Raw genomic sequence first — 26,731 nt, forward strand, 5'->3', positions numbered from 1 at the left:
TTCCATTCTGCAAGGTCATGCAAGGATCCAAATGTGGCTCATGGTCTTTGGTTTTGGTGGTCTTTCAAAGAATGCATATTTAGATGGAGAGGGCTAGTACTAGCCAGGTCTTGCCATCTCTACATAATACGTGTGTGTTTAGAAGCGGCATCGCGTCGTCTTTCTGACCAGATGACCTGTGTAGCCTGCTGAACCAACTGTCCTGAACCGCCGCCACTACCCGACGCTGCTGCGCTGCCAGCTGTCCCTGTGTAAGCTGTACTTTGCCTCGTGGGGACCCGAGGGCCAGCGAAACTTCCTCCAGATTCTGGCACAACGCGACGGCCCCTTTGTGGCCCACTTCCTCGGCTCTCTGGCACAGCGAGACCCCCTGCTGGCTCAGGCACTGGCCCCGTGACCCCTCTCCCGCCCAAATTATTCCCATCGTGGTCTCCCTGAACAAGAAGAGGTACGACCACATTTGGTTCTCTATATTTAACTGTTCTTTATGTATAATAGCAAAATCGATGACACAATCAGAGTGGCGGAGGAATTCATTAGTGATAATATGTGCTGTCAATGTAAATTAAATGTGACCAAAGGAGTGCATGGATGAAGGCACGGCTTCCACTGTGTGCAAGTCATAGCAGACAGCATATGGTATCCCTGAAAAGTCGTTATAGTGAAAGCCCCAAAATTAACCATCCTGCCCATTATGAACTCATCACAACTTATGAACTCATCAGTTCATAAGTTGTCACCATATGAGCTATCCACGAAGACTTTGCTGTTGGCTCTCGGCCGGCGCTGTTGCTATTCGCCATAGATTCCAGCCCCACGGACCACCAAAGCACCGTGTTTTAGGAGTGGCGCGCTCAAAACAGACGCTGACGCCAAGAAAACTATCGACTAAAAGGAAGCTTCACGTCGCCTACAAAGCGCAATGTTTCTTGTTTGTTTGTTTTTCACATTCTTTGCCGTTGACACCACAACTGTCTCGCTCGGACACCTACACTATTTAAAGCGCAAGCGCCATCTGAAAAGTCCCCGAAAAGTCGTTATAGTGAAAGCCCCAAAATTAACCATCCTGCCCATTAACTCATCAGTTCATAAGTTGTCACCATATGAGCTATCCACGAAGACTTCGCTGTTGGCTCTCGGCCGGCGCTGTTGCTATTTGCCATAGATTTCAGCCCCACGGACCACCAAAGCACCGTGTTTTAGGAGTGTTTTAGACGCTGACGCCGAGAAAACTATCGACAAAAAGGAAGCTTCATGTCGCCTCCAAGGCGCAATGTTTCTTGTTGTTTGTTTGTTTTTCACATTCCTTGCCGTTGACACCACAACTGTCTCGCTCGGGCATCTACACTATTTTAAAGCACAAGCACCATCGGCATTTCAGAATGGCCACCTGGTACGCACTTCGAGCGTAGCTGCCATAGCTTCCTCTATGTGCTGTAGTGTGTGTGCTTAAGCATTAGTCTACCGTCTGTCTGCCCGTTTTCTGCATTTGCACTATAAGCATGACGTGCCGAGTTGGTCATGATGCTCCATTTAAATGGAAAGTGATCATGTGTGCAGAGACAGACGGAAATCGGGCTGCATCACGGGCGTTCGGAGAACCCGAAACTTGCCATTGGTGAATTTTTGCCAGCGAAGCAACACGAAACGGTTTCAATGGACCGAAGCAGGACGTATTCTGCGACGATCCACTTCGGCGATACGATTACCTTGACCCTTTCTTGAAAGCGATCTGCAATGGGGAGAGAGACCGTTGCCTGCTGCGTTTTTCGCCGCTTATAGTTCACATTGAAGTGAGAGGCTTGCTAGCACGAAGGTCAATTCGCTCGCCACTGCTGCCGCGCTTTGTCACACCAGCATGGTGACAGCGAGTTTCCATGGTCATTGAGCGAGATGTGTTCATGTTTGCTTGTGAGCGCATGACACCGTGCTTGTTAATTTAGTTAGTAAGCGAATGTTTACAAGTATACGGCCCGTAATACTACTATCCATACTTTGTATAGCTGTCGACTAATTTCCTATCGCAATTGATGCTTCGCCTTTTGGGTGAAACTGCACCTTTCTTTTATTCATCGCAACTTTAGTGCATTAGGAGTAAATCGCTGTTTTTCGAAATGAAAGAAAGTTGTATTTCTGTATGAAATCATGAGGTGCGCGGTACTCTACAAGATATTTTTTTCTCTCTTTTGGTCACAGAAAACGGGTGCACGTTACAATCGAGGGCGCAGTAGTATATATGTGCCTGTAACGAGAATGTTCCAATAGTACTAGTATATATGTTTACCATATATTATGTTTACACCTTACTAGAATGCATATCTGTTCTTGACGCTTGTACTTAGCTGTATTTCTGTTTTGCTTTGAGAACTTTCTTGTGTGCGCGCTACCTGCTGTATCCGTGTGTGGATAGTGGGCCAGTCAAGCTGCTTATACAGTTTTTTTCCTCTCCTCCTCCATCGATGATGGCAATAAAGTTCTGTTCTCTCACGGTACTTGAGCATTTTGTGGTAGCGTTCGTAAGACTCTCCTGGATGGAGGCCAGGATTTGGACTGCAAATCTTGCACCATGGCTTCCTTCCCTCCGCCTTCTTCCTATCGCTGCAAACAGTGCAGTTTGATGATGTGTGCTGAACATACTACTGTAAAATTCCGAGCAAGCGCCCCCACCCGTGCAAGAGCCCCCCCCCCCCCCCCCCTAACTTCACTGCTAATTTCAAACTTCCGCGCCGTTCCGGGAAAGCGCCCCCCCCCCCTGCACCAACACTGGCCTGCCACATCCAGTCCACGAAAATGATGGCAAATTCGGCAAATCGCACCGGTGCACCCCGATGAGTCATTTCATCGAATCATGGCTGTACCCGGGCGCCCCAGTGGGCACACGAGTGCATTGGGGCGAAATGCAGCTGGCGGTCTGTAGTTCACGGACCGCCGGCCCACGGCGAGATCTGCCTCTCGCACGGCACAGAAGAGTTCCCTGCGGCACAGCGACATGACCACTCGGTGACAGAGGAGTGGTCGCGGCTATGCTCTGGCATCGCCGGCAGCTTCACCACAATCACTCACCACCGATATCGTCGCTAGGCCTTTTTCAGTTCACTTCGAATCTGTAACAGACGGCGCTTCAGTACGAACCGCCGACGCTCCCAAGCAGCAATGTTTTCTTACTGTCGTTGCCGCTTTACCCTCTCCTCGCAATAATTTCACACGATGAAGAAAACATGCTGATACTTGCGGCGCCACCAGCTGCGATGCGAGCATGGCCGAGCCGCGGTTCGCTGCCTGCCGTCGGAAGCCGTGCACTCCAGCTGAGCTTCACTTGTATCGGAACTCTCATTAGTGCTAAACGTTTCACCGTGGACATGGTTTTTAATAAAGTGAACATTACGCATCACTTTACTCTTGCGGACATAATTTTGCTGGAATAGAAGCTGCATAACCAATTTTCGTGGTGCTGGTCGCGGCGACGCGCCGGTGCAGCGTCGATGCGCTCTTTCTGTAGTTCTTTCGATGGTTTTGAGTAACGGTCGTGTTGAGAGTGATAAACACCACTAACAAATCTTTGGCTTAATAAAGTTCATGTTAAATAAAATTTTAATGCGAGTGCCACTGTGCTTTTTTTTGTGGGAAAATTTGGTCATGGCCATCTTGAATTTTGGTGCCGTTCCGGGATAGCGCCCCCCCTAACTTTGCCGGTAATTTCAACTTGCTCGAGGGGGGGCGCTTGCTTGGAATTTTACGGTAAGGCAGAATATATTCTTCCTTGGCACTAAAACCATCTGATTCACTGAACTCGCCGTTTCGTTCATAAAGCGCATGCGCAGAAGATATTGCCATCCTGCCAGTGCTTCGTGTAACAATTTGCATGAAAATTCCTTGAAGTGCCATTGAAAAAGTGCTGCCATCATTTGGGCACATTGCGAAAGGCACTTAGTAGTTGAAAAAATTTTTCTGAAAGCTGGTGGTACCAACCCAAGTAACTGGCAGACGTGAGCAGGCACATGTGTTGGGTGCTTCATAACATTTGACCAGAACCAATGTGACTGCAAGAACACCCATGTGGCATCCTTGCAGGATCCGGGTGGGCAAAGATGCTGAGCCAGAAGGGCCCCGCGTGCAGCGCTGCCGAGCAGTCTGCTTACCTGCTCAGCTGGTTCGGAGAGTACAGCGACCTGCAGCGTGACGACTTCCTGCACGTACTGGCCGAGAAGTATACACTCCTGGGACCTGCCGGTGACGGTGACCTGGGGCTGTCACACCTCTCCATCGGGAACCCCGATGCCCCGCCCTCACTCTTCCAATGTCGCATGAGCCTGTTCGACCAGTGGTTTCAGGTGAGGATGTCCTGTCAACACTTTGTTCGTATAATTAGTCTAACTCCTCTTGGAATGGTCCCACATAAGATGAAATATGAGTTATAACGACAACATTTCACTGCACTTAACGATTTCCGATTCTGCCTATTGAAATTGCGTCCAGATATAGCAAACATTTTCAAAAGCGTCATATTGTTATAACGAACACCTCAAACCCGGTCATGGTAAAAGAGGCGCAAGTGAAGTTCCCAAGCACGAGAGTGCGACCGAACTGGATGCACGGCACTGCGACCTCGCTCCAGTTCTACCGAAACCAAGATATGACTTTGAGTTAAGTAAGCACTGCAAGTTGATTTCGGAAGTCGTGAGGAAAGTCACTCACTTTCAACCATGCTAGGGTAACCATGAATTCAAGACATGCCTCCAACGTTCTTCAGGGCGAGACTGTGTGGCAGCTGTGGCATCCAAGACGGCACTGGCAGCACAGTTCTCCGTGTGGCACTGTATGCACTACGCCTATTTGGACGATTTGGACAAACAGCAACTCGAGCGTTGCTATCTCACTGTTGCTGTCGATATTTATGTGGCCTGAGTCTGCATGAACATGGCACGACGCAGTACTGCAATGCAAAGTTGGGGAAAATTCGGCAGCTGCTAGGCCTTTATTGTGAGGTCACAGTTCGTAGATGCATTGTTGGCTTCGCTTATGTCATTGCTGATAATGGCACGCGATACTTTTCGAACTTCGTACTTTTTTCGCCGAAGCAACATAGTAAACACAACTGCGTGGCTCTTGGTGCACCTGTGGCTAATGCTGCAGACCTAACGGCAACACCTTTGCAAAATGCCAGTGTAGTTTCCACTTCTAGCCCACCAGAATACTTAGCTATCATATGCTGAATCCGCTTGTGTCCCACTGATAATAAAATGCATCACAAGCTCTCGAATAAAGCAATGGCGGCAGTGCTCGTAGTCTCAAAAAAGCACAGGCTGTCACTTACAGACAGTTGCAGATTAGGACATACATCACACCAACAACACTAAGCAGAATCAATTGTGACCTTCCTACTGCATGCCCACACTGCGGCCACGAATACAACTTCGAACACATGCTCTGGCTGTGCCCTGCCAACGCGGGCACGGACTTTCATGACCAGTCCTCCTGGGACTCAGTGCTCAAAAGCACAGAGCTCGTCGCTCAGCTCAAGGCTGTCCAGAGGGCCTGGGCCGTTGCCGAAGGACTCTGTCTACCGGCCCCGACCTGGGTGGAGCTACTGGATTGATTGGCGGGGCCTCCGGCCTCGTTTTAATTCTTTCTCCTCAGGACCTAAATAAAGTTCGTACTCACTCACTCACTGAAATGATCAGTGATTGGAACCGGCCGGGCGTCATTTTTAAGTAGCTACGACACCTCATTTCGTTCTTTAAATAACGTTTTTTAAGAAAGACTTGCAGCTAGATGGGGTAAAATGCCAGGAGCAAACATTAAGATACTGAAAATGCCATTTTCAGATGAAGGTACTGTGGAATCGTAACTGCTGGTGCCTTGTTCATTTTTGCGTGTTTTAAAAGGTGAGTTCAGTATAACGAACTGCTGATACAATGATCACTTTTTGCCCAATTATCGAGTTCCGTATAAGTTAACCCTGATAGGACTAACGAAAATTGGTAGAATTAAAAAAGAAGACGAAAAACGCCAATACACGCCAGTGATTCATTTCTCAGTATTTACCCGATTCTAATGTGTCACCATATCGAAAGCGCATCCACATTGTGTGCTCATAATAAAAAACTAATGTAGAAATGACATTACAGTTTCTAAGCAAAGTAGAAATGTGACGTACCCCTAATGCTTTTGCAAGGAAAATGTTGCATGCCTTCGATTTTGGCAATAGAAGATGAAACCTGTGAACTTAACCTTCACAGAATAGAAATTTACGTACACCTAATGTCCATTGTCATAACACTCAGACAGCACTTTATCATTGTCTGTGAACCACAACATGTCCTCCATATGGTCCATTGAGTGCGTTTGATATTCTGCATTTCTCAATCGACTTCGCAACACTCGCAAATGGGATGGTGGCCCATGCCTAGACCAACCACTTTGCTAGTTCGTCCTGCGCTGCGTGTTATTTACCAGAATGGCAAGAACACGTTACTCTACTTGTTGCCGCTTGTTTAGCATGTAGAGCAACTTGGCTTTTGTAATCGAAGATGAAAGTGGTACGTTGTCATTGTACGCTACTTCTGTTCTACATGCTTCTGTTGCTACCTCGGGATGGACATGGCAATGAAGCTGGCTACGCGGCTCCGACAGTAGGCCGTTGTTTGGCATGTTCTTCCTCCATGGTTGTTGCAAATGCAGTTTTTGTTTCGTATTCAATTGCACCACATAGGTAGTAATTTTAGGACCAATTTTATTAGAAAAATAAAGTGTTGCATTAAAATTGCTTAAATGCTGTAATTACGCTTGTGAGAATATAAATGTCTTTGGTGTGAATTGAAGTCGAAGTGAGTAGTAATTAGTGTTGAATAATTTCAAATCGAATACAGCTCAGACAATTGTACCGTAACGACTTATTGTGCAGAATCGGTAATACACAGTCTTTTCTGACTCCCATCTACCCTCCCATAGAACCCCATGTGTACACCGGTGTAATTTGGTTGCCAGAAAGCCCCGCATATAAGCCAGACAGCGAGTGCACTTCTCAACGAAGTACGCCTGCCAAGGGGAATGCAGAGAAGGAGGAGACGCAATAGGACAAACAAGGAACGGAAAAAAAAAACGGTGGCAGAGGGAGGCGCATTGCATGTACAGTGAAACTTCGGTGATACGAATTTGTAAAGTCCCCGGCCGAACCGTGGTGCATACTATGAGCCAGATTTCGGATGTCTCGAACGCTCCCTCGCATCGGTTTGGGTGATATGAATGAGCAAGCCGTGACCGCCGGCAGCAAAGTGGCTAGGTGGGTCTGCAGGCGGACCATTTCCATGCTCGCAGCATGGTGGGAGGCCGGCAGAAGGCAGCCGATAACAAATCGGCAACCGCACGCACTGTACAGAGTGGAAACGGGGTTTGGCGCTAGCAGTCTGTCCCACATTTCATAGCTCGTGAGGCTCATGCTGTGTTGTACAAGATTCTCGTGAAGTCGGTTTTGTGTAAGTTTGCATCGTCGCCGTAATGGATACGCGCACTACAAGTCGGTCAACATGTCTAGGAAGTGAAAAGCACTTTTATTTAAGGTGAAGCTGGAGATCTTGAAAAAGGCCAATGAGGGCCCAAAAAGGAAACACACTGATCTTGCAAAAGAGCTAGGCCTAGTGCCGTTGACCTTGTCCACTATTGTTGGTCAGCGTGACATCATCCAAAATGTACAATGCTTCAGTGTGGACGCAAAGGAGGCGACGACTGCGTATGATGTTATGGTAGAGGATGTCCTCTTAACATGGTTTAGAAAGGTTACTGCTGCTGGGGTGAACGTTGATGACACGGTTCTTCGCAACAAGGCCTCCAACATCACATTATTGCTCGGCGTGGACGATTTTCAGGCCTCCAGTGGCTGGATTCACCATTTCAAGGCTAAGCATGATATTGCCTATAAAACTGACAGCGGTGAAGCAAAAAAGGTTGATGAGTCAGTCGTTAGCGTCTGGATGAGAAGCATGCTGCCATTGCTCATTGCAGGCTATGAAGCTCGCAACATTTTAGTATAAAACGCATTCACGCGATCTTGCACGCAACAGCGACAAGCGACGCGATGGAGATGGCTGTCGCGGTCGCTCGTCGCCTACAAGTCGTACCGCATGCGAGCGACGACTTTGAGCGACGTCTCTCCAGTGTTGCCGGTATGAGGGCAGCAAATACTCGCCGAAACTGGCGTGACGCTTGTTTTATTAATTTAAATTGATGTGTTTTAGTGTAAATAGCACCATAAATATTTCTAAAGGTCTTGCACTACGTTATTATCCTTGCACGTATCAAAATCTAGTCGTTTGCGCGTTCCGTGCGACAATCGGTAGTGCTTGACTGATGTATATCCAGTTCCGGCTTCGCGCTATTGGCTAGTCGCTCATAGCACTTCCGGGCGACGAGCGACGAATTCTAGATTTCTAGAACCGAGCGATTGAGCGAAAAGACCGAGCGATCTGTTCGCGCGACAGCCCGTTTCGTCGCTCGAAGCCGTCGCTAGTCGCCGTCGAGCAAAAAATCGCGTGAATGCGGTTTGGGCTTTTCACTGCTGCTGAGGCCGGTCTACACTCGAACCTCGTTATAACGAAATAACGGATATAACGAAGTGAATTAAATTCCCCTTGAAATTTTCATAGAGATGCATGATTCAAAACCTCGTATTAACGAAGTGAAATTGTCCTTCCAATGGATGGAACAATATAGATTCGTCTCTGAAACTGAAAAATACCCGACCGTTGCACTCTGAGTACATCGCTTTCCGCAGGGTTTGGCATTCGTCCTCCGTGGCAGTTCGGAACTGCCGCGTCCCCGCGTTGAACACGTTGTCGAGCAACAGTGGTCTTTCTCAATGCCGCGTGCACCTGCACACAAGTAGCAGCTCACTATCGTACTTCTCCACTGACCTCTCTGTCTTGCGCGAGCCAACCACGCTGCACGACAACATGCGGCGGTGCCAAAGATTAGGGCATTCATGTCTGTGCAAGTCATTATTGCATTCACTTCCATCTTTCTTTACGGCGCGCCGTGCACGCAGGCGCAGCTGGCCCTGACCTCAGAGATCTCCCCGGCGCAATCTCGGGCGTCAGCCCAAGCTGTGCACTCACTTCACCCTCTCCCTGGGGCGCGCCGCATGGGCTGGCAGCTTGGCGTGGCCGCCGAGATCACATTGGCATCAGTGCAATCTCAGAGGCCACAAGCCAGCCAAGCCAAGCTGGCGCAGCGAAGTTAGCTTGTCTCTTCGATCACACAGCAGGTGCTGTGTTGTGTGCCACGTGCTGCTCGACCAGGACGAGTCAAGTGGAAAGCGGAAGCGAAAGACCATCACAATGGAAGAGAAGGCAGCTATTTAAAGGCTGTCGCATCAGGTGCTAAGTCGCATGTTGCACACGCCGAGTATTTTTTTCTTTTATTCAGATTTCATCATATGCGTGGCCGTGTAGCGGTTACGCGGACTGCAAAGTCGTCGCCTTATTTCCACGTTTACAATTGTACACCCCATTGGAACTATATTGCAGTACATGGAAAAATAATTGGATATAACGAAGTAACAGATATAATGAAGTAATTTTTGTTCCCCTTCATTTTCGAACAAGGTTTGAGGGTATTTTATAATCTCCAGCCTGAGAAAAGCCTCTGCTTCAAGGGTGGTGCTTGCGAACGTGGCCAGAAAAGCAAGCAGCGAGTGACTGTTTTGTTCTTCTGGAATGCCAGTGGCTCGGAGAAAATGCTGTTATAGGCTGGTATCGGAATCCCCGCTGCTTCAAGCATGCTGGTCATCTGCCTTGTACTCACAAGGCTAACAAGATGGCTTAGATGATGTCGGCAATGCCCAAGGGGTTTCTGACCTACTTGGACAGCAAGATGTCCAGTCAGAACAGGAAGATCATCCTGCTTGTCTATCAATACACCGCCCACCCAGAGCAAGTGACACTTCAGAATGTGTTGCTTTTCTTCGTGCAAATATGACAAGCCACTTGCAGCCACTGGTTGCCGGCATCATTAGAAATGACAAGCATTATTTGAAAGGAGGACTTCTCTTGTGTCATCTCCTAGCGAAATATGAACTAAAAGATGACAGCCTTCAGATTAGCTTCTTGGATGCCCTGCATTTTGTTGTGATGACCTGGGATCATGTCTCGGCAACAACCATCACAAATTGCTTCACAAAATGCGGCGTTGTGGAGCCGCAGTTGCCACCTCGCAAGAGTCGGAAGGCATAGAGCACTGGGACCAGCTTGGCGTAGAGTGTTCTGCGGATGACGACCTTGTGGCCTGTGGGCTGCATACAGGCAAAGAGAGGGTGAGCGAAGTCGCAACATCGCAAAGCAACATTCCAAGTAGCAATGACGAAGACGCCAACTGCTGCAGCAGCACCAGTGATCAGCAACCATCGACGGCTGAACCGTGCAGGCCCTAAACATTCTGAGGCATGCCATGGCAGCGGGAAGTGTTCAGGAAAACACATCGGCACCGTTTTACAACTTCCAGATTTCACTGCAGGTCGATCTGGTAAAGAAAACTCGGAAGAACATCTGGGACTTCTATCGTGAATAAATTTCTTAAAATGAGTTTCTGGCTCTTTAACATGCTGATTTCGTTTGTTTTTGATAATACAAATTTCAGGTGGCACGAATATTCTACGCGACCCCTTGAAATCTGTATCACCAAGATTTTACTGTAAGCACTCTGCGGGCACGTGGGTTTCCTAAACCAGCTGGCCATCAGAGAAACATTTGCTCCAGCAGTACGTCTTCTGCACCATACCTGTGCCAGTGTTTACGACTCCAGCATCGCAGAGCGATAATGTCCAGAATTTTGCAGTATACTGTGCCTTATTGCAAATACAGTAGCCGACCGATTTTCCAGACTTCGCGGGGACTGAAAAATAGTCAAAAAAATCTGACAGCCCGAAAAACTCACGCACTCCCCCCCCCCCCCCCCGGGGGGTGCGTCTTAAGAAAAATGGCGCAGTTTCGCCCAAAAGGCGGAGCATCGATTGCGATAGCAATTTAATAAGACAGCTATACGAAGTAAGGATGTTAGTTTTATCGACCGTATAAAGTTGTAAATATGAGCTTGCTAACTAAATAAGCATGGTGTCACCCGCGCACAGGTTGCATGAACACATCTAGCTCGATGACCGCGGAAACTCGTTAAAACGCTGGAGTTAGAAAGCGCGCCAGAAGCAGTGGGCAAATTTACCTTCGCGCTGTCTGTTCTCTCACTTCAACCCGAATGTCGAAAAAACGAAAAGAAAAAAACAGCGCATACGAAGCTACTGGCACTCGGCGCACACCCTTTGTACCGATCACAGATCGCTTTGAAGATGAGTCCCCCGCGGGCGCACACTTCGGCCACATAGCAGATCGCTTTCAAGATACGGTGCCTGCGTGGCAGCTCCGTTGGCAGCCACCGCAAGAGCTGAGCGCAGCTCCACACCGTCTCCGTCGCCTTCTTCATCCCTGTGCACCGCGAGCGAAGACCGCGCGCTTCCGGCCGCCTTCCTCTCTCCCGTGTGTGTTGCCAGCTCACCCTCGCAAGCTTTCACCCGCACACAGCGTACTGCGCAACCTAAACTTAAAGAAAAAAAAAAAACGGCTTCCGCTTAAGTGATTATGACGATAGTGCTGAGCTGGCCGAAAAAAAAAAAGCAAGTGCCCCTTTTTGGAATGTTTTGTCGGTCAAGGAAGAGCGGGCATGGCCTCCGAGATGGGAGGATAACGTGCGTCTACTAATCTTGAAGGCTATACAGGGGGCCACTGGAAGCCAAGCGCGGCCAAGCCAGCGGAAAATCCAACATGGCGGCCCTCAAGATGTGGGTAGCATGGCTCGGAGCGAGCGATTTAGTCTGGAAAATCGAACATTGGCACCTAGATTCGTCCGAAAAATAGGTCGCGAAAATACATTAGCTCTATGGGAACCCTAACGGTACATCTATGAAGTATTCCCTGTATTACTACAGTAATACAGGGAAGTCTCAATAATTCGAAGTCTCTTGATTCAAATGGACAGATAGTTTGAACTGCTCTGCTGGTGCCGGCAAAGTCCTATACACAAGTATGCGTTTGAGTAGTAAAAATACCCTGCAAACTTGAAGATCAAAAACCATGCAACCATTATTTCGAAAAAAATTTCTCATTCCCACGGACCACTTTTCGGACAAACCCATACCAAAGGTGAAGGTTCAATGCGTCGCTAGCTACCGTAATTTCGCGTGCCGTAAAAATGATGAGGAAAAATGCGTGCGAAGCAGAGACCAAACGAGAGTGGCGCGCGCCCTCCTTTCTCATCTGGCTTTAAAGGAGCAGGAAGGAGCCCCCAGCAGGTGCTTGATCTGATCATGTTGCTGCGCGGTCGCCTGGCCCCTTCCCTCCTCCTCACCTAGCGGGCTTGATCATGTTACCGCACCCTCAATCGCGTCCTCTCCAACATTGGGCACGTGAGGGGACGGCGCACATCAAGCCACTGTCCTTCTTGACTCACCCTCGTACGTTTTTTTCTTGCACCTACAGTCAAAGGGCATGCGAGGCAAGATCTTATCGCAACCTAGGCTTTTTTGAGTTCTATGGGAGTGTAAACGGGAGTCAGAAAAGACAGCGTTATAGTCTGTCCTGCACTATAAGCAGTTACCTTGTAAGTGGTCTGAGCAGTATTCTTTCCCTTTTGCATACTGAAATTCGACTCAAAGCAATTAAATAGCACAGTATTCAATTGAATGTCTGAAAGTAAAGAATATTAGCACGAGCCCAACCCCAATCATTCGTTGTGAACTGCCATTGTCGCTTGAAAATCTCCCTATGACAGACCAAATAAGGCATTTTGACAGGGAAGGACATGTTCTCAGTGTATTCCCTGTCCCCTAAGGCGAATGAACAACAAGGACTGACACTGCAAACACAAATCCATGGATGGTAGTGCATTCGAGTTATTGATCGAATTATCCGTCGGGTCGAATGAAGCAAAAGTCAGGAAAACCACCAGAGGACACAGCGAATTCATTTGGAAGTATTTGCCCGATTCTAACACACTCCAAAATTAAAGTGCACCAACTTTCTATGTGTCCAAAGTGGAAATCTGAGAAATCTAACTCGCACCCAAATTTTTAGCAAGAAAAATGGTCAAGGGTCTAATTGGTGTTGAACAATGGTGGTTGGTCCTAAAGTAAACTTCGCTGCACAATTTTTTTTAGTCAGCTTCGCTGCAACACATGCGTGTTATGTGGTAAATCATAGAAAAGCTGTGAGGGCAGTTATGGTTTCGTATCCAATTGCACCGTGCATGCAATTTTTGGGCAACTTTTCATGAAAAAAAAGGTGGCCTTCAGAATGAGATAAATACCATAATCATGATTGTATTGCGCTTAGTATTACACTGATGGAAGAATTAAAGAATGAACATAAAGGAGCAAAAGTCCATTTTTTGTACCTTTATGTTCTTTAGTTCCTTCGTGTAATACTAAGTGCAATACAATCATGAACGTCCACCAACTAGCCCAATTCATTGCTTTACTAAATACCATAATCGCACAATCTGAGCTACAGTTATTGCTTGAAAATGCACTGCTGTTATTTTCGTCACCATTGTGTGCCCCTCGTTGCGAGGCATGGAACAAGTAGATTTCCGCTATCAAGCCGGGGCGCAACTATGGGCTGTCCAGAGGACCCACAATGCTGCGGTCGGGCATGGCCTGACTGTCCCAAGGTGGGAGCGGCCCGCTGCACGCTGAGTCTCGTACCTCAGGACTTTAAAGTTCTACATCCATCCATCCATTACAGTCACCATTGGGGTTGGGCGCTTGCATTATGACTAGCCAAGTTCGAATTATCCGGTGATGGCTAGTTTCAGGATCGAAATAACACAAAGCTTGGTCCAACCAGGACTTCGGGTTTGGATCGAATTAACCGAAAAATCAATTTAACCAGAGTTGACTTAAGGGCGTACTGAAACGAAAATCTGTGTCATGCTTTTTGTTCGTTAATTCGATTAAGACTCCTTAATTTCCATGTAAAGCTGCAATTTCTGAAGAGCAGCACAAATTAATAATTACAGCACCTTTTGTATGACCTGTTCAAAACATGCTTCAAGTGCTGTCTGGCTTCATAATGAAAAGGCAGGCTACGTCAGCGAAAACAATGGGGTGTGGTTGTTGAAGGCCATACAATGATAGCATTGCCGAAAGCTACCGAACTGGCCCTTCCAGTTCGCTTCTTTTGGAAACGCAGGGGGATACAGTCTCCCCAATTTTCCCATTGAGTGCTGAATGGACTTGGCTGTTAGCAGCACGGCCATAGTGTGTGTGTGTGTATGTATGCATCAATGGTGTCTGGTAGCACGAGATGGTCACAACAGGTTTTGGTTACGTGTTGAGTCACCTTTTTCTCGTCGGAAGTCACACTGCTCTTGGTGCATGTTTTGAACTTGTTGCATTAGAAGGTAGCTTAATTAAATTTTTGTTGTGCTCTCAGGGAATGGAGGTTTCATGCATAATTGCTGGGCCGAGGGCTGTCCAATAAAGCAATAAGAACGAGACACGTTCTTTGTGAGTACTTTTTCCATGGAAGTCTACTGCAAGTTTTCTCCTTCTCTTGCCCATAGCAAGTTGTGTTACAATCGTCAGTACAACGCAACCATATGGTTCCCATAAATGCATGTTGTGCAAGCGTGGGTGTATAGCCTAGTGTCATAACCACTAGGCTTGCCTTCGGACCGTGGGTACCCGGGTTCAAATGCTGCCTCGCCAAGAAAGTTTATTTTGTTTTCTTTATTTCTCTCGCTCTCAGTCTGTCTCTTTCTTCCTCACCTCATTTCACACTCTCTCTACTTCGATCGAAACTGCGAGCACCATTGCTCTGTAGGGATCAACCTCAACCTTAAACAGCTCCCCTGTTAAAATATTAGTGCTGCCTCCAATGGCTCAAATCACCACAGGCACGTCTGAAATAGCTCTGAAGGCCTGCCAGTACACTTATTAGGCATATCCGTGTTCATACTGGGCAGGAGATGGCGATTGCATATTTGTATAATTAAGGAATACATACTGTGTCCCGTGGCAACTGCCCCTTCCCACTCTTGGTATGCTTCACCGCATAACGCTGCTGTGTAATGCTGCGTAATGCTGCTGTATTAAGGCAAAGTTTACTTTTGGGAACCGGCTGTATGCAACGCATTGTGGCTTTCCGAGCTTCGAAACCATTGCCGAGGATTGCAAAGGCGGACTCTGCACCGTTGCTACAGCAGTGAATTGTTTCAATGAAAACATGGCACCAAACAGTAAGAAGCTTGGTAGCGAACTTCAAAGTGGCTAGGCCTAGTGTTGCCACGGTGGTGCCAGCAATTCGGCGTGCGAGAGCACTGGTTCGAGGCAGCGAGATAATAAAAATGGCGGTGGTGGTGGCTTCAATCAATGCCGTTTTGGACCTGCAGTCATGGCAAAAAGTCCAGACAATCGGACAGCGAAGGGCTTTTGCATCTGCAATTTCAGACGTTTTTATACGTTGACTCTGTGGGGTGCGTGGCGGTGCCACGAAGGCGTCCGAATGATCAGGCATCTCTTAAAAATTGGACGTCTGGAAAATCAGTCGTTGATTTTCTATTCTCTTGGAATTTTGACCATAATGCCAGCACGTTTTCTCTGGTTTAGAAGAAGAAAACTTAATAATAACAGGCCGACACTTTGATGCTATGAAACTGCCTAAACGGTGTGGGTGTTCGGACAACACAGCAAGCACTTTCTACTCAGTTTGTTGCCATGTCTCACGTGGGTCTGGAATACCATGTATGATCAAGTTTTCGCGTCTGGACCGATCTTCTACATCGTCAATGCGATTCTGGATTGAAGCTTGCTGTGGTGTCAGGCCCGTGGCAGTGTCCTGCACGGCAGCTGTGTGATGACTCATGGAGCTAGCGTCATTTGTTTTACGCTCGAGAGTTTCAATGTGGGTAAGGGCATGTCAATGCGCCTAGTTTCTAATGTTTCTTGGTTAGACTTGATTGTCCTAATATCGGCTATTGCGGTCGCTTGACCCAATGAAAACTCTTTTGAGAGTTCTTTGATGCTGTCATTTGTATTTTTCAGCATCTGCATCATGGCACCTATCTGTGCTTGCTCCGAATCGCTTTCGGTTTGAGTAGATCGAGTGCGGGCTGGACCAGGGTTAGTCTCAATGTCACCACAGCAGAGCAGCAACAAAGAAGAATCAAAGCAATTGCACAAAGTTTCACAAAGCACCCATGGGCATGGGAGCACTACCAAGCAGCGGTCGTCTGACTTTCGAGCGAAGATAGAAAAGCGGCTACACACCTGCGGAGCATAGAAAACAAAGGGGTTAGCCATGCTTCCGCGACGGCTGCTCCCATGCCCACTGAAAGCACAAGGTGGTGGCCAGGCATATAAATACAGGGCGGGACTTCATTCCAGCATCGGTTTTGACAACTTTATACCAGGAAAACTGATGATCCGAGGTATGGCTTCGGTGAATGCGCGCGCACCTTCCAGGCGGTAGTGCTGCGCGGGGCTTTCGGTGAGCGGCACTGTCAAGGACGGGAAGGCAGACAGCATAGCGACCACATAGTAGACCACCAGGTTAACAAAGGCCTGCGGAGCGTAAAAAACAAAGGGGTTACCCATGCTTTTGCAACAGCTGCTCCCATGCGCACTTGTGGCAAGAGCTACAGCATTCATCTGAAGTTTGCAATAAGCATGCTTTCAGACGCATGGAAGGTGCTGACTGAAACCATGCTCTGAACAGGCATTTACCATGTCCAATGGTAATGTGTCTATTCAGTCTCATTTCGCAGAGCATGCAATGGACAATTTGTGGGCAGCAAGAATTGGTATATAGTACCTGCCAAAGTGACATTAGAAAAATTTGCCTTCAACCTAGAGTTCTGTGCAGAATTAAGTGATTGTGAATCTATGTAGAGCAATCCATTAAACAAATGTTAGTTTACTGCATAACCGATCTTATGGTACCACCTAAGATAACCGTTATTTGGATCACATTGAAAGCATGTGTATTGGCATTTAAAGTGAAATTCAACAAAAGGAGTCACCTGCATTTGCAGGCAGTACATTCAAGAATGCGTCCGTGCTGATGACATATTAAGAAAACAAATCCCCTTATGATTGCAGGGTGTCTACCAACCGGGAAAACCGGGAAAACAGGGAATTCTCAGGGATTTTGAATATTCTGGAAAAACTCAGGGAAAACTCAGGGAATTTGTGCCTCTATCAGGGAAAATTACTGTAGGGATGGGCGAATATAGGGTATTGTCGAATATTTCATTGAATAATTCAATGTTCGTTATTCGCTTCGATTCGAATTCATGGATTCAATATTTTCGAATTATTCAGCGGTCCCGAATAGGCAGTCAAAAGCCACGGACGGTCGGTCCACATCTCGGAGGCTATGCTTCACGTCATGGCTGCCATACATCAACCATAAATCTCGAAGGCTATATGATTTTGCATTAAAGAGCCTGAAATGTGCGACGCAGAAGAGCATAAACGGCGCTAGCGCACAACCGAAACGAAGCGGCGGAGTCTTCATAGCCATAGTCAGCAGCGGAAATCGTACGTGAATGACAGCAACGACGGAACGCTTCGTGCCTATTTGTGCCTTTATTGCGTTTACCGCCGCGCATAACAAGGCGTTGGCCGCGGGATTTCATAGTCGCCAGCCATCATCGCGTCGATAGCTGCCGCGGTTTCTTTCGCAGCGGTTTCGTTTAGTTTCGTTTTGACTCAATACGCACGCCGGCCGTAGTGGCCATCCATGATCGCATAGATAGCGACCGCGATTTCGTCTTAAGTTGTTGCAGTGAACGGTAGTTCCGTTCTGACTCGGTGCGTGCGTCGGCCAGGTACGGTCACACCATAGAGAAAGAAAAAAAAGGCACAGGCAACAGTCACCAGCGCCGTGCGCATTCGGTGTGAACGCGGGCAAAACGCCGACGGCATCGACAACAGTTCGGCGCATTGCTGGTGCTGCTGCATGTCTGTTTATACAGCTGATCGATAAAACTACTATCCTTACTCCGTATAGCTCTCTACTAATTTGCTATCGCAATTGATGCTTCGCATTTTTTTTAACATGCTTACTAAAGAGTGACAGCATCAGGCAACATGGTGTCAGCCCATCTTGATGTAAAAGAAAGTTCCGTTTCACTCAGGGAATTTAGCAAAATCACTCAGGGAAAACCTGGAAAACTCAGGGAATCTGAAAATGTCAACTTGGTAGACACCCTGGATTGAAGTCAGAATGTGTGTTAATATGTACTTATTTCTGCCTGGTGTGGACATAGTTTGCAAAGAGCTGAGATCTGTTAGTACCACTCAAGTGTGTGCCGTACTTCTTGCACATTGTACTGGTAGTCGCTTTGGTGTAACAACATTTTGTGGCGTAGCTTGGAGTATGCTCCATTTGTGGGAGGGTGAAAAGCGGTGCTGGAATGCAACACTAACTGATTATTCAGTTTGTGCTATCAGTCACGTGACACTTGCAGCAGTGCATTTCTTCACACTGGAGAAAGTGATAATGGAAAGGCAGGGAGGTTAACCAGGACGGCCACAATGTGCAAGCTCACCAATAATAGCAGTGGCTTTCAGCAAAGGAACTTAAGTTGTTTGCAAATCTGAGATATGGACATGGCTGTGCCATTGCATATTGTCTACTAACATTGCCGAAGCTCCATGGTATCCACAGAAAGCATTTTGCTGACGATAAATAGTTTTGTACATCTTCTTTGCTGAATTTCTTACCATCCTTAGGTTTAAGTCGCATTTCGAGCAGTTTTATCTTAGCGTAGCCACCGTAGTGTTGCAGCTATGGCTCAACCAGTCAAGAAGTTCTGCACAAAACATAATTTTGAGGAAAAAAATTAGGTGAGCAAGGGCCGAGAATTTCATGAGGCGCCCCATGATTTGGGACATGGTGTATAAGGGACTTCCCATATTCAATTGTACAGTCGCTGAACCCGGCGCAGTAGCCTGACAAACACCACACCAGCAAACCTGTCAGCTGCCAACAGCACTGTGGACAGCAGCCGGTACACGCAAGTCTCGCAGTAGCGTCACCTAAAACACAACCAGAAAAATGCAGAAGAGAAACTGCAGCAGATGTCATCGATTGCAGTGAATGAACGAAAATGCAACTTCCTTGCTAAACATGCTGATACTGCAGACCCTGCCTGAGGCAACAGCATTTACTATTGTGAGCTTGTAGTCAGTGAATGCCTTGCTAGATATTGCAGAGTGTAAGCCTTAAAATGGAGAAGTTAAAATCTGCAAAGATGAGCAAGGGTGCGGCTTTGTCATCAAACTGCTGCTTGTGGTGCGTACTGCAGTGAGGCGTTGTCAGCTTAGCGTTTGCCACACGTCAATACAGATTTAAAAAATCAACAAGTTTAGTTTGAATGTGCCCGCTGCACGCTATGCAAGCTACTTGCAGTAGGCAAACTGCACTCAGTTACATGTTTGTAACAATGAACACGCATCGTAGCCTCCACACAACATGGCAGACATACAAAATGATGAAGCTAACATCTGCCACTACTCGCGCTGCTGAGAAACTGACGAGGGAGTATGCGAGTTTGGTTCATGCATTTTACATGGAAGTAAATCTGAGCAAGCTGGGCAACATTGCCGTGTCATATGACACAGGGTATTCATCGCATATCAGCATTAGCACCATCGGCGTGCTTGTTTTGCAATGCGTTGCTTTCGGCATAACTTACGTCATTTGTGAATTGGCCGCAAAGGACGGTGAATCCTCTTACGAAATGTGGAAGGAAGGCCATCGGTGTCACAGAAACACGCCAGAAAAAGCTGGTAAATAGGAAGGAGAGGCTGCACTCATCTTGTTCAGGAGGTTCCAGAGCAGCGCAACCTGAGATATCTGATTGTGCTTTCGGGTGGCGACAGCAGAAGATACCTTGTTTTTCATGAAGAGATGGTGTATGGCTATATTCTCATCAACAAGAAATACTGTGTTAATCATATTCAGAAGCGGATCGGTGCGGCCCTGCTAATTTGGTCACTAAGCACAAAAAGTCCTGGCTCGATAGTGCCTTTCTCGAAAGTGCTGGCTGACGGGCGATTCGATCAACAGGGTGAGCTCGTACTATGTCTTGGCCCAAACATGCAAATGATGCACATGCCATGCAAATGGCTGTGATGGCCACATTTCACCGTGTGACATCCCATGATACAATGGCCAATCACTCATGTAAGGAAGGTAACACTGGGTACAGGTTTTTTAATTCTGAGCTCCAAAAGTTTTTTTTTTTTTTTCATTTGCACTTGCTCGTCAATATTCATGCTGTAAACACTGAACTTAATTTTACTGTGAACTGAGAAATAATTGTTGAATTTCAAATCTGCTTTCAGCGTTGCACTCCTTATGCATACGTGTTAGCACAACTTTCTTTTAAATACGTATAATTTTGTTTCAGCAAACAATAGAAGCTAACTGTTATCTTGAGAAGTGCATGAGTTATATACAGGCTGTCACAACTATCATGCAGGAAGATTTTAAAATATGCAAATGCCATGTAGCTGGACAGAACTAAGGTGATGCTGTTTGCTGTCGCTTGGAGATACTCAGAGTATTCTTTGCATTCTGCCTAATTAGATAATTAGTTGTAATTAATCAACTTCTCAAATATAATTAGATGAAAAGTGTCAATGAGAAAATTGTAGAGCAACATGAGAAACCACCAATACAGCTTTCTGGTGCTCAATATTTGCTACATAAGTGTTCTTCCAAGCGTGAAAGAAGCCCATGATTACACACAAATTGCCTCAAGTAGCCAGTCGCACGGCAATTTTGCGTGTATTCGTGGGCTTCTTTCACGCTTGGGAAAACACTTTTATGTAGCACATATTGAGCACCAGAAAGCTGTATCAGTAGTTTCTCATGTTGCTCTACAATTTTTTCATTGGCACTTTTCATCTAATTATAATATTTGAGAAGTTGATTAATTACAACTAATTATCTAATTAGGCAGAATGCAAAGAATACTCTGAGTATCTCCAAGCGACAGCAAACAGCATCACCTTAGTTCTGTCCAGCTACATGGCATTTCCATATTTTTAAATCTTTCTGCATGATAGTTGGGACACCCTGTAATACGAGGTCTGTTAGAAAAGTATCCGACCTTTGGCCAAAGAAAAAAAAAACGAATAACTGGAGCATTGCAAACCTAATAACCCTCAAAGTAGTCTCCTTGGGACTCCACACACTTCTCCCAGCGGTGCTGCCATTGTTGGAAGCATTCCGAGAAGGCCTCTTTCGGAATCGGGTGTAGCTCAGCTGTTGTTGCAGCCATAATGTCCTCTATTTTCTGAAATTGCGCTCCTTTCAATGGCCTCTTGATTTTTTGGGGAAACAGTCAGAAGTTGCAGGGGGCCACATCGGGAGAGTAAGAAGCCTGTTGAACTACAGGACTCAGGTTTTTCGCCAAAAAAGTCTGATTCAAGTGCGAGGAATCTGCAGGAGCATTGTCGTGATGAATGCGCCAATTTCCTGTTGACCACAACTCCGGTCTCTTGCGCCGCACAGCATCAAGTAGGCGACGGAGGACATCCCTGTAGTACTCTTTGGTGGAATGGTGGCTTGCTGGGCTAGTCCACTCTTTGGTGATTGTTTGACATTGTGGTGCATACGCAGGGTGTACAGTGAAATCTCGATGATACGAATCTCACGGGGTCACGAAAAAATTCGTATTAGCCGAAATTCGTATCATCGAAACACAATTAAAACTAGCTGAATTAAAGAGTCGAGAGGTGAACTCACTCAGGCACACGTATGTAAAAAGCATTTACAGTATAGACCACTTATAACTTAACCGTTTATAGTGCAGAACTGGCTACAACGCGGCCTTTTCCGACTCCCGTTTACCCTCCTATAGAACTCCATGTATACGCATACCGCTTGCAGTGCAGCCGTGTGAGACGAAATTGCGGCTTCCGCGAGAAAATCTTGTCGACAAGGGCGGTTGCGAGCACGAGGTGCGCCCCCCGATGGGAGAGGAGATCAACGAGGGTGATGCGGAGGAAGAGCATGAGACGTGGAGCACGAGTCCAAGGGCGATAAAGTCACCGCGCGCCGTATGTGCGAGTGAAAGCGCGCGGGGGACGCGCGCCTTCACGGACAGCGAACGCACAGCGGAGAGCAAACGCGACTTCCGTTGCGCGAAAGGCCGTGGGGGTATGGGAGGGAGGGGGGCGAGGCGACGCTGTGCTGCGGCGCCAAATGCCTATCTTGCAACCGAGCGCAAGGGTAACTGGCGGCGCAATCTCCCCACGCGAAAGGAGCAAAGCGGGAAGGTAGCACGGGAGGGAGGGAGTGGGAGGGGGGCTCCTACTCTGCCATCAAATGCGTTCTTGTACTTTGCGCCTGTGCCGGCTGTCGGTGTTGTCGCGCGCACCGTATCTTGAAAGCGATCTCCACCCGGCTCTGACCATTGTATGCGCTGTGCTTACGCCGCTCAGTTTTCGTTGAAGCGATAGACCGCACGAACCTTCGCTTGCTGCGGCGGCCGCGCGTGGGGAAACGCGGCCGCCGCAGCGAGCGAAGAGACAAAAAGAAAAGCACAAAAGCAACAAAAGCGCCACCGCTTCAAACTATTCGCGCCCAGTCGCGGCTTCCGCGCCTCCGCACCAAAAGAGAAAGGGAAAACGCGCGTGACTGCGCGCTGTTCTCTTTCGCGGCCGTCGGTGGGGCGGCGTTTATTCGTATCAAGCGACGCTGGTCGAAAATCGATTCGTAACAACCGTTCTCTAGCACGTTGCAAAGTAATGGGGCTCGGCCGGGACCTCAGAAAAATTCGTATCATCCGGAAATTCGTATTAGCCGTGATCGTATCATCGAGATTCCACTGTACCACATCGTGGGAGTCAAATAAAGCAGTCAGCATCACTTTGACATTGCTGCGCACTTGGTGGGCCTTTTTTGGTCTTGGTGACGTAGAATGCTTCCACTGTGATGACTGGGATTTGGTTTCCGGGTCATACCCGTACACCCAAGACTCGTCAACAGTGATTATGGTTTTCATGAATTCGGGGTCACTGTTTGTGGAATCCAGCATGTCCTCTGAGACTTCAACACAAAGTTGCTTTTGCTCCACCGTGAGCAGCTTCGGCACGAATTTCACCGCAACTCTCTCCATGGCCAAATGTTCGGTCATAATGGAATGTGCAGAAAAAGTGCTGATGCCCACCTCTTCCGCAATTTCTCGGATAGTCACACGACGGTCTCGCATCACTACAGCATTCACTTCGGTAATGACCTGGTCATTTTGGCATGTTGATATTCGACCGGAGCGTGGCTCGCTCTCCACTGATGTGCGGCCTTCCTTAAACCGGTTGTACCACTCCTTAATATGTATACTGCTCATAGCATCGTCACCAAAAGCCCTCTGAATCTTCCGAATGGTTTCCACTTGACTGTCGCCCAGTTTTTGTCAAAATTTGATGCAGTAGCGCTGCTCCAGTTGCTCCGTCATTTTCCTTGCAATAAATGAAACCGACGAGAGCACTGCGCACTACCTCACTCAAACGTTGCGTCCCAGCGACTGACGCTATCGGCAGGCGGGAAAAAATTTGCGCACGCGCACGAAGTTTCAAGGTCGGCTGGTGCAAGCGCACTTGTTTCATATTCATCATGTGTTCACAAAAAAAATAAGGTCGGATACTTTTCTAACAGACCTTGTATACATGAGAAACTGACAGGACTGTGCAGTTTCATCAGACTTGGTCAAAAAAGAAAGAATTATCTCCATAACCCCTGTCTCCCCTTATACAGTAATCAGAATAATTTGCTGGGGATTTTTCAGACCTTCATTGATCTAAAAAAAAACATTAATACTGTCTGCACACTGTATATCGCATTTCGTATAGGAAGGTTCAAGGATATTGTTTAGCTGTCAATAACTACTGCCTCTTCACATGGTGCACAACTCGTATCATACTTTGCAACATCCACTGAGAAGTCACATTTGAAGTGATACTAGAATCAAAGAAATTTGCTTTTTTTAACACATTCACATACGTATGTAGCTGCATGACAGTGTGACATAATTTAATACTAACTTTCTTGTAATTTCATAATCAAGCATTGTAATAATTGTCCACTATGCCGTTTGCTGACAAGTATGCTTCCTCATGGAAGCTCACTTCATGCTCATTTGGAACATCTATCTGCTTTTTTCTGCTACCTCATCTGGTTACACTGGTGAAACTCTAGTCAGCAAAACGTTGGTTTTGGTCAAAACATTTAAAGCGATAGCTTTCCTACCAAATTCCTCCGGCATTACTGGTTGAGGTATAGCCCCAAAGCACCACTGCCTTTAATAAGCACATTGAGGGTGCCAGTAGTGACGTCATAGCATGTGAAGACGGCGGCCACTCTGCACACAGTCTAGGCTTGCAGGTGCTGTCAGAAGTGACATCATACCAAGGAAAAGTAGCGAAAGTATCCACTCTGCTCACTGTTGGGTGTTATTGTTTCTATAAATTCTAAGCATAAAACACAGTAGCAGCGTAGTTTATGTGGCACCCATTCGGGCTCTAAACCACAGAAACTAAATTAGAGGCAGTGGCACTTAGCTGGAGCTCTTTGTCGCCGCCACACTACTAAAACAGGAGAGTGAACAAATGACAGAAGCCAAGAAACTATGGTGGCCAGCATGTGTGCTGAAGAAAATTGGGCAAAAACCATTGTGCGATGAATGTCTCGCTGAAGCGCTAGCTTCCTCCTGTAAGCCTACTGAGACACTCATTAGGTGTCATTGATTGAATTCCAAGGAATATGCAATGGATATCTCTGCAGATTTGCAGTACTAAGCTATCACTTGGCTTAGATAAACATCCCCCGATGTTGTCTGCACAACTTTTTTACAGTTTTGATGACAGGCCTCTGTAGTCTGCTTATACTTCTCCTGACCTGACTTGTTGCTTATATATTCTGTTTACCTCATTTATTTAACAGAATAGCGCTCGGGCTGTGACCGAATACAGGGCATGCACACGGATATAGTTAAGGGACACATACTATGTTCAGTGACAGTGGCCCCTTTCCATTCTTAATATGATTCCGGGAACAGTTTTCTGTATGCTTCACCACATACCAGGGCTGTATTGCAGCAAAGTTACCTTTAGAGAACGGGCAAAAACCACAATCGTGTCGGTACATGCTAATCGGGACTGACGATCACATACTTCTGTCATTTTGGAGTGGGGCCACGGGCGGGGCTTGACAGGCTTAACCGCAACTTACATTTATCGTCTTCACAGCAACATGCGAGAGCGAGTTTGCCTTTGCACCACTAAATTTACGTGACTGCCATGTTCAAACATAATGTAAGATGAGGGAACATTACAGATTGGCAATGTAGCAAATGGAAACGTAATACATAACATGTTCTTCGCCATTGAGTTTTCTAGGTGACTACGTCGTGTGCTTGAGATCCTGACCTAAAAAGCCCATCGACTCCCGATGGGCTTTTTTAGGTCAAGAAAACGACGTTATCGCCTGGAAAACTCAACGGCAACGAACATAACTGTGTTCCACTGTGTTTTGTTTAAATTAGTGAGGCTTTGGACATAGTAGTGCCAGTATAGTGCACTGACAAGCTTTTCTTTCATGTATTAGAACCTTTTAGAGATGCCTTAGATGTGTCTACTATTCTCCCAGGGCTGGAGTGACGAGGACAAAGCAAGCTTCCTCGACCGGCTACGGTCCCTTGACCCGGAGTTCGTGGACAAGCTCTCTTCGGTCCCCAATGGCACAGCAGACCACAGTCCAACTGCGCCACTGCCGGCGACGACGACGACAGTCTTGGTTAATCACTGCACGAGCGTGACGGTCAATGGAGATAGTCTCAAAGTCGATGAGGATGAAGAGGTGGAGGAGGAGGAAGAGGAAGGAAATCGAGAGGTGGTCTCGCCAACGGAGGAACCGCAGCCTATGCCGAGGAACGTCGTGTCGCCAAGCAGCGGCTCTGTTGAGGAAGAGAGGGTTTCGCCCATGGGAGAAAAGATAGAATTTGAGGAACAAGAGGAGCTAGTGCTCTGAGGTTTCACAAGAACATGCAAAATGTGGCGCTACGGTAACATCAGTCCAGTACATGACTGGCTGTATTTGTGTCAGTGGTACAGGACGTCTTCCTTGTGTCTTTTCAAGTTGTCTGGCTGGCTTCGTAAAGTCAGTGACAAAGCACAAGTAGAATGTGTAAGCTTTCCTTATTTCGCATCGACGGCTTAGGACATGCTGTATTGAATGTGGACAGGCAGATTCAAACTGCTAACAGCTGCATAGTGGCTTTGACAAGTGATGTGTGAGCTGCCTTCTTTACTTTTCTATTAATTAATGATAGTAGACCTAATTTCACAAGTTTAATTACATTTTTGGCCAGATTTGGATGACACGATGCACAGCCGTATGAGCCGTATATGAATTTTTGTGACGATAGATGGAGAGATTTTGTTCACAGGCTGAGACGGTTAAAACCAATTGGTTTAATTGTTGGTGAAAGTGTATTTTGCATGCCCAATGACAGTATTGTATGTCGGCAGTATGAGCATTCCCAGTTGAAGAATGAGGGACCATCCCTTTTGTATTTTTTGTGGCGTCTAGAAAATAAACCTGTTGCACTGCACTGTGGAAGCAGAGTTGGGTCTAAGCAGTGTTCAGGCCACTGGGTCTCTGTGTTGCTCATCGTGGCT

The 26,731-nt window shown here is 47.0% G+C and overlaps 1 protein-coding gene across 1 annotated transcript; it reads left to right on the top strand.

Moving 5' to 3' along the window:
- The first annotated feature begins 183 nt into the window (after positions 1–183).
- On the top strand, positions 184–26,706 carry LOC119458365 (uncharacterized). The gene is made up of 3 exons (XM_037720197.2): positions 184–448; positions 4,072–4,331; positions 25,701–26,706. The coding sequence occupies exons 2-3, from the start codon at positions 4,089–4,091 to the stop codon at positions 26,079–26,081; spliced, it is 624 nt and encodes a 207-aa protein (XP_037576125.1). The 5' UTR covers positions 184–448; positions 4,072–4,088; the 3' UTR covers positions 26,082–26,706.
- Positions 26,707–26,731: the final 25 nt, after the last annotated feature.

This window comes from Dermacentor silvarum, chromosome 7, assembly GCF_013339745.2.
Source record: "Dermacentor silvarum isolate Dsil-2018 chromosome 7, BIME_Dsil_1.4, whole genome shotgun sequence".
In the NCBI taxonomy this organism is placed as follows: Eukaryota; Metazoa; Arthropoda; class Arachnida; order Ixodida; family Ixodidae; genus Dermacentor; species Dermacentor silvarum.

Bases quoted from the DNA above. Each gene is read 5' to 3' on its own strand.
- LOC119458365 (XM_037720197.2), top strand. From the start codon at position 4,089: ATGCTGAGCCAGAAGGGCCCCGCGTGCAGCGCTGCCGAGCAGTCTGCT. The intron at 4,332-25,700 runs GTGAGGATGTCC...CTATTCTCCCAG, and splicing joins TGTTCGACCAGTGGTTTCAG to GGCTGGAGTGACGAGGACAA.